This window comes from Nicotiana attenuata, unplaced genomic scaffold (assembly GCF_001879085.1).
Source record: "Nicotiana attenuata strain UT unplaced genomic scaffold, NIATTr2, whole genome shotgun sequence".
Classification (NCBI taxonomy): Eukaryota; Viridiplantae; Streptophyta; class Magnoliopsida; order Solanales; family Solanaceae; genus Nicotiana; species Nicotiana attenuata.
Window position 1 is genome coordinate 498724 of NW_017670642.1, and position 8871 is coordinate 507594.

Consider the following 8871-nt stretch of genomic DNA (forward strand, 5'->3'; position numbering starts at 1 on the left):
TTCGAGTCACGCTGGAACCCCAACTAATTCAGATTCGTGTCGTGTAAGACTCATTTAAAAAAGAAGCGTAATACACTTTGAAACCCCAACTAATTCAGATTCGTGTCATGTAAGACTCATTAAAAAAAAATATGATTCGCTTTGAAACCATAACTAATACAGCTTCGTATCATGTTAGACTCATTAAAAAGAGAAGCGCTTCTTACAAAGATTTTCTTCATTTTCTGACCCGAATCATGGCCAACCGAAATTCTTATAATATTTTTCTAATTAAAAGATTATGATAATTTTAAATGCTCCCAATTAAAAGGTTAACTTATCAACAATTGCCAAAAGATGTCAACTATCTCCATCAAACTAACTTCTATTAATATCAAATATTAAACTAGTCTCAATCAATATCAACATGTCGTGATCATTGAAGTTGAATTTACTTTAGTTTAACTAGAACCAAATTAAAATGCATTTATTAAAATTAAACAAGAGAGCCAAAAGGTTTTATTGGTAATTTAAAAGTACAAAATTAGTTCAGTTATTTATTCCTACTTCCCCATGCAACCACAAAATCCGCGAAAATTCCTAAGTAGAGTAAATAAATATATTAAATTCATATAATCCGACCCCTCCTTATTTGCGACTAATGCACATACAAGCAAACTGATAACTATAAACACTCCAGCCCAATTGAATTCAGTATTTTCGACAGAGAACATAAATATATAGTGAAAAACCACCAAAATTTCACCAAAATATTAAATACAATGAGTTTAGCACTATGAATCTAAAAGCTTGAACCCTTAAATTGTAAATCCGCCACTGATACCAGATAACATAAGACAATACAATGTATTACCCTTTTAATGAAAGTCAAAATTTGACATAGAAATTGTTAACTGTATAGAAACAGCCAAGAGAAAATGGAATTGGTGAATGAGCTATATTTCTCCATAACCTGAAGTCAGGAAATGCTTTTGACATGCAAATTATTGCATTCCTTAAACTTTGCCAAAATAGAACCTCAAAAAAAGAAAAAATAAGACTGATGTATAGTATGTGACTTCTTGTAAGGAATAGCATTGAGTACCATTTTATTTGCCTAATCTAGACAATTGCCTCAATGCATTGGCAAACTCGTCGACTGATTCGTTCCCGCTGGTGTAGGTGATGAGAGGGCTCTCCGGTGGAACGACATCTTCTCTTAGGTAGCTCCCTGGTGTTCTTAGCAGATCCTCGGAACCTTCCTCGACAGCCCCTTTCAAGATCAGTGTTTTGTGGGTTCCGGATATAAGTTCCTCATAATCTGTGTCTCCAGTTTCACCGAGAATCACACACATGTTCGCCACGTTTAATCTCCAACGTACAAAAAGATACCTACAAAAATGACAGAAATATTGAGATCGTAAGATTGCCAAACAAATTGATGAGGTTAGTGAAGGCCAAGAAGGGGAGCCTTGGCGTAACTGGTAAAGTTGCTGCCATGTGTCCAGGAGGTCACGCACGGGTTCGAGCCGTAGAAACAGCCTCTTGCAGAAATGTAGGGTAAGGAAGGTACAGCCCTTCCCCGAACCCCGCGCATAGCGGAAGCTTAATGCACCGAGCTTCCCTTTTAGTGATCCAGGCCAAGGACATTTCAACAATATGTGAAATAATTTCCGAAAAGACTATTAGACCATCAATCTGGAAGAAAATACCTGAGTGCCTGTGCCCGAGATGCAAGGAGAGGAACAACTTGCATTCGTGTTGAATTTCTGCAATACATCAAATGGCAGCGAAGACCCCTCATCCTAAGCTTCTGTCTCATATCATCTACCTTCTTTGCCTGATGAAAGATTATCGAAACATATATGTTAAGTACTTGGAATACATTAAACTATCTCTAATGGTAAATCAAAATTTCTCGTGTCAGAAAAAGAGAAAATATCCACCTTACTGCGATCCTTGATCAAGTAGGAAATGCAATGGGAGTTGCTTGATTTCACATCTTCCTCAATAGCACTAGTGACAGATTTCTCCTGTTTACCTTCTTGTGTATTCATTAATTTCCAAATTGTTTTCCTCAAACCATCGCCACCCCACCGATATTCAATATGCGATGAATAGTCAGGGTCCGGATAAAGCTTGCCGTTGTCTTCGGTGCAAGTTCCTGGATAAAACACTTCACTCCCGCTGCTGCAGATTAAAGCATCAAACTCATTTACTTTGATGTTTCCAGATTTTAGAAATTCCGTCAGTTCGGACATCGACATAGCTGTTGAGATAGCAAATCCTGATACTCTTGATATTTGTGGATCTGACTTAATGGCCTTGAGAATCTCCTGGGTTATCTGAATCATTTTCTTTTGAGGAGCACCGTTTGTGTCGTAGCAATCTAGAGCGATTACAATTAATTTACGTCGCCTCCGTAACATGGGATATTTGCTAGGAACATTGTCCTTTTTGTCACCCTCGGACTCTTGTTTAGCTGTCTCCGGTCTCTTTATTTTGCTTAAAACCCGATTAACTTGCTCTTGTACTGCATCACCAGCTGCGGCAGACGCATCAAATGATTCATTTAATGATGTCTTTTCTCCGTCAACAGACAGTCGTAAGGACATATCTTGCACGTCTTTGAGCGAATCATTCAAGGACTCTTCTGCAGCCAGTTCATCTGACGGAGTGTCGGTTTTCCATTGCGGGTGCCTCATTCGACATGCAGCAACTCTGGTTAAGTATGTTCGACAATGTTCGGGCCATGAAAAGAGGTGTATGTTCTTCCAACCGTTCTTCCTACACTCGTGCCACAGGTTCTTCTCTGATACTAATTTAAGTAGCGCATCAGCAATTGCTTGCTGATCATGTGGATCCACGAGCAATCCGTTGTTAAGTGCCTAATAAGGAAAAGAAGTTTACACAATTTTCATCCACTAGATTATTTCATGCTTTAAATAACTCTAAGAGAATCAATGTATAGAACAAAATTGCTGCTGATCATCTGAATAAATGTTTATACCCGATGAATATCAACTGGACCCCCATTCTTAGTAGCGACCATAGGAAGTCCATGTGCAGCAGCCTACAGAATTTTACAGATATGCAAAAGAAAATTTAGGACATAACCATAAAAGAAAATTGAAGGATGCCGGAAGTGGATTAAATCCAGAACAAACCTCAATTAGAGTCAGTCCGAAGGGTTCAACTAAAGCTGGATTTATGAAGACTCCCTGTAAAGTTTCTATACCATGAGAACCGCTGTCATAAAGAAAATATTACACAAATTGCAAGGACCGGAGGACTTAACGAACCTTCGTTTTGCCAGCGAGACGGTATATCTCTGGAACGTCGCTTTGCTTGTGATGTTTTGGGAAGGCAACTTGGCCGTAAAGGTCATACCTATCAACCAACTTCAGCACAGTTGTGAGAACACTAGCATTTCCTGCGGACATCTCATCGATGTCATCTCTATTTCCCATTATAAGTGTCTGCATCAAATATTTTACTATTGTATTAGTATTTGACAATATCATTCATTTTCAGCAAATTTAGCAACTGAGTCAAACCGATTTACCAGATTAGCAAGCTCCCTTAGCGGGCGACATTCTCCAAAGGCCTTCACGAGAGTGGTTATATTCTTCTTTGGATCTGGTCTGGACAGTGCCAGAATCATTGGCTTATGTGGATTTGTTAGAAAACGCATGACCTGCGAAAAGCCATGTATTTGAGCAGACAATCATTATTCGCACATGAGCATAGCGACATTTGTTAAATTTTGCAACCCACCTCAGACCATATGGTGGGGACTGCTTTAGGTGATTGTCCATCAGCATTAGTGAGTGCTGCAAGATCCCCGTCAGCATCAGCTGTGTCTTCCTGAGCCACAACATTACTGAAATCCATTCCAGGCGGAATAACCTACAAATTTGGTGTCAATCAAAGACGGAGCCTTGACTACAAACCTAAATATAGTAAGAGTTACTGAACAACAGACATTACATATGTGCGCGCATGAGTGTGTGTCCACATATATATAAAATGAAACAGCATTCTTACCGCCATCCTTGGCATGTAGCGACCATGGCAATTGACTCCTCGTCTTGCACGAGCTCTTAAAACTCTCTCGAGTTTTACATCAAATCCATCATATAGTCCCCATTGTTCATCAATCTCTTGTTTGGTGCTTGTGATAACGAGTTCCGCAGCATCCAGCGAAAGCTCCTCGCCTTCAATCCTCCTCATGATCCTATATGTTGAATTAATATCCTCCTTTGATTGCCTGCCTTGCTTGATAAGCTGCTCTAGCTTGTTTCTACCAAGTGAATGTCCTGTTAGGACCATCGGAACATTTAAAGCGCCCGAAAGGAGAGCAGCACTATCCCCTGCATCGGCATAATGACCGTGGATTACATACGGCCAAACAGGTTGGCCTTCACCTATTTGTTCACCCAAAGCCTTTGACATATTAATGATGTGTGCAAGAGCTCCATCTACGAACTCCTGAATATAAGGCCATAATAACTCTTTCCGGAGGTACTTATCACGAGGACCAAAGGGTATCCTTATGATATAAGCTCCGCTGCTTTCTCCGAGATCGGCGTCATCACCATCTTCGGGACCTGTGTTTAACATCTCCGTGGGCTCACCGTAGCTCCAATCCACTTCAGGTGACGCAATTTGGCGAGTGAATAGATCAACTCTATATACACCAGGCATCTTAGCAAGTGCTTTGGCAAGCTCCACAACATACTTAATCTGAAAATTGGATAGACACGGTAAGGATCTCAGTGCTAAGACAGCAACTTAAAAGGAAATAATTCCTATATTATGAAAGCGTCGTAGTTTTACCTGACCACCGGTATCAGAATCACGACCAAGCTCCATATTTTCACCTCGGACCAGTCCATGCAAACTGGTAAAGAAGATTGGTAATTTAAAAGTTATAACCCACTCAGTTACTAGCTTAGTCAAATGCTTAAAGCTTTTGACTAAGCATTTACATAGAAATATGGAAACAAGCATTTGAATATATTCTAGTTTGCATCAAAATATATGTACCTAACTAGGATGATATAAAGCTTCTTTTCCTTGTTGTTGTCTGACCACACTTCCAAATTGGAAAAGTTCCGCTGGAACCGTTTCCTGGGGCTGTCAATAGTTGGTGTCTCCCCTAAAACATCACCTTTTTCCCCTTCAGACAAGTCTTCCGACATGTCCTCTGTAACGTCTTTGCGTCCTTGTTCTCGTTCCAATCTCCTGTTTGCTATCCTCTGGAGATCTTCCCATTCCAACTAAGAAACGATCAGAATGTTTCAGTAGAAAAAAATGTTTTCTCTTCTACAAGCACAAAGGTTGGAAATAAAGTTGCTTTATATCTTAAAACAAAATGAGGTCACATATTCTTAAGAATCAATTTAGATACTATATGATAATCGTACCTTGCAACACAGTGACACATAATATGGTGAAAGTGTAAAATGCGAGAATTTTTAGAAGATTCAAAATCTATTGACAATTCACCTTCCACACTGTTTAATAGATCATCCAGCGGCCAATATGCTTTGTATGTAAAATTTCCTTTCATTGTCAGCTATTAGGTCTTTATTCTTTACGAGCGATGTGTCGTGATTAAAAGAGAAAACTTCATCGTAACAATGAAACATTGAGCACCCAAGCTATCAGGTTTTGACCATTATGCTTTCTCCAATTAACAATTAAAGACAAGTACATTTTCCATTGAACCGGTCCCTATGTCAGGCCAAAATACATGTTCAAGAGCTCAAAAATAGAAAACATTGGATGTATTTGACTGACAGGACTAGAGTTTAACCAGCAAAGGACCGAAGAGAGTTGTTTTAGATAAAATTAGTTAACAAGACAACCCTTACACACGTGAACCTTGACTATTTGGTTAATGTAACGGTCCAGCTCCATCCAAATCTAGACTACTTATTTTGTGGACAAACCAGAGAGCACTATTCTAAGGACGGCGAAAATCAGAACTCCCATTGCAAGGCAAGATGAAGGTTAAAAAGCAAGGTTATATCGGAAGCGCGATGAAAATGGACGGGCGTCTAAGGTCACTTTTTAAAGTGACGTTGAGAAAAGCACAGAATCTTCGCGCACACGTGTATCTCTGCAAGTTAGAAAAATCTATTCCATTTCCTTTTTCCTTGTAATCGAATTTATAGTAAGTAGTCCATTAATTGAAAGCTTATCTCAAGTTCTGCAAAAGATACTCAAATACCAATCTAAGTTACAGTTAAAAAGACTTAAAGCAGATGTAGCTCAAGAATTTCGAGAACCGCCAGAAGATCACATTTTCTGGCTACAAGAATACAAGATTTACAATTTCAAATTTAAGCAGCGACAAAAATACACTAGGTGATTTGTTCTCATCTATCTAAGTTTTAGTGGTCCGTACACTACCGTTATTAAAAACGGAAAAACAGGAAGTACAAAGGCACAAAAGAACATAAAACACAAGGCACAATAGGATGACAAGAAAATTACCAGTGGCCTCCTATTCCACAAACTTACATTTGACACAAACACAGAAACAAACATACATAATTAAAATCATTTTGACATTTACCAAATTGAAGAAAAATTAGCAGAAAAACAAAAACACGAGTGAAAATTGTACAAGAAACTACAGAAAAAACATTTCCACAATCATCCAAATTTCAAAATTTTCCAAAATATATAAACACACTATCCAAAACATCTTTTGTGCGGACAAAAAAATCACCAAAAATGAAAGTAAAACAGAAATAGATATTAAAAGAAAACATTTTGACATTCACCCAATTTTACAAAAATGAGCAGAAAAACAAAAAACACAAGTAAAAATAACAATAAACCCCAGAAAAAAACCATTTCCACATTCATCCAAAATTCAAGATTTGCAAAAATGACATAAACACACTATTTGATAACATCTTTTGCATGGAATCACCAAAAAAGAAAACAAAACAGAAACACATTTTTAAAAAAACATTTTGACATTCACAAAATTTAAGAAAAATGAGCAGAAAGGGGGAAAAAACAACTGAAAATTATACAAAAAACCACATAAATCCATTTCCACATTCATCCAACATTCAAATTTTGCAAAAAAGACCACAAAACACTATTCACAACATATTTTTAAAAAAGCACCTTTTTGTAGGGACAAAAATCACCAAGACGGAAATAGATATATAAAAGCCATAAGTGAAAAACATAAGTGAAAATTGAACAAAAAAACACATAAAACCATTTCCACATTCATCCAACATTTGCAAAAACGACCAAAAATTGCAAAAATGACCAAAAAACACTATTCACAACATCTTTTAAAGGGAAAAAACATCTTTTTGCATAGAAAATCACATGTCATCCAAAAAAGAACCATTTTGACATTCACCAATTTGAAGAAAAAACACAACTGAAAATTGAACAAAAAACCACATAAAACCATTTCCACATTCATCCAACATTCAGAATTTGCAAAAATGACCCAAATTGCAAAAATGACCCAAAAACACTATTCCTACATCTTTTAAAGGGAAAAACATCTTTTTGCATGGAAAAAAATCACCAAGACGGAAAAAACACAAGTAAAAATTGTACAAAAAACCATATAAAACCATTTCTACATTCATCCAACATTCATAATTTGCAAAAATGACCAAAAATTGCAAAAATGACCAAAAACACTATTCACAACATTTTTTAAAATTAAAAAACCCCATATTTTTGCATGGACAAAAATGACCAAAACAGAAATAGATATATATTAAAAACCTGCTTCTTCTTGCGAGCAAGATGCCAAATACGCCAACACATATTCTCCAATCTTGAACTTCTCTCCCTTGTATTTCTTGTAGCCACAACTTTGATCCATGTTCTATGAAGATCAGTTTCATCAACTCCTGTTACAACTTCTTCAACAAAATACTTTGTTGGATTAAAATGACCTGTTAAATTATTCACATGTGATGTTGATGATGGTGTTTTATTATCTTCTATAGCTGATGCTCCACTGCTTAATATTGCTTCTAAATACCCATTTATCCATTCATTTCCAGCCATTTTAATCTATAAAAAACAATGGTTTTCACTTTAAGATTGAAAAAGATTTAATCTTTACATGAAAGATTGGATTTTTTGGCTAGAAATTAAAATTGTGTTTCTTCAGTAAAATGTAACAAAAAATGAATAAAAAACAATGGTTTTCACATTAATATTGAAAAGATTAAATTTTTATATGAAAGATTGGTTTTTCATTTTAAAAAAAAAATTAATTCTTGGGGTTTTTTTGGCTAGAAAGTTGTGTTTGTGTTTGTGAAAATGGGGAGATATGAAAGAGAGAGAGTTTGAGATTTTGTATGTATATATGTAACTGTGTGAAAGAGAGGAAAAGGGAGAGAAACACGTGGCAGTTGAAGGTGGGGCCCTGTTATGACACGTGGAATATAAATGTAGGAGAGAACAAAGGAGAGGAATGAAGTAAAGAGTGACACTAATTTCAAGGTTGTGCTATTCCCTATGCGAAGTGGGCGCCTGCTTTGGATCGGAAGAGAGGTTTTAGGAGAATTTTATGCCTTTTTTTTTCTTTCTAAATTTAAAATTTAATATCTGGGTGAAAAAAATTTAGATAAAACATTTGGATCTTAGATGAAAACTATAAATTTCTGATCTTCAAAATAAATGTTTCAAAAAGATTTATTAGTTTTCAACCAAGAGAAAATATAGATAAGTAATTTTTCATATATATATATAGCTCTCGATAGTCGCTAAAAGTATTACGAACTTCCATTTAAATATCAAAATAGCGGTTATAATCATGATTTGAAGATTACATCAATTAATATAAAACGTAATTAACTCGCTAATTACTTTTAGATTATGTTAACT

At 36.3% G+C, this 8871-nt stretch overlaps 1 protein-coding gene across 1 annotated transcript; it reads right to left on the reverse strand.

The window, feature by feature from the left end:
* Window positions 1–780: 780 nt before the first annotated feature.
* Window positions 781–8304, reverse strand: LOC109241833 (probable sucrose-phosphate synthase 2). The gene is made up of 12 exons (XM_019408648.1): window positions 7759–8304; window positions 5029–5261; window positions 4819–4882; window positions 4027–4725; window positions 3757–3888; window positions 3545–3676; window positions 3282–3458; window positions 3147–3200; window positions 2990–3052; window positions 1926–2867; window positions 1692–1819; window positions 781–1371 (listed from the first exon to the last, which is right to left on the reverse strand). The coding sequence occupies exons 1-12, from the start codon at window positions 8044–8046 to the stop codon at window positions 1089–1091; spliced, it is 3195 nt and encodes a 1064-aa protein (XP_019264193.1). The 5' UTR covers window positions 8047–8304; the 3' UTR covers window positions 781–1088.
* Between the last annotated feature and the right edge of the window lie 567 nt (window positions 8305–8871).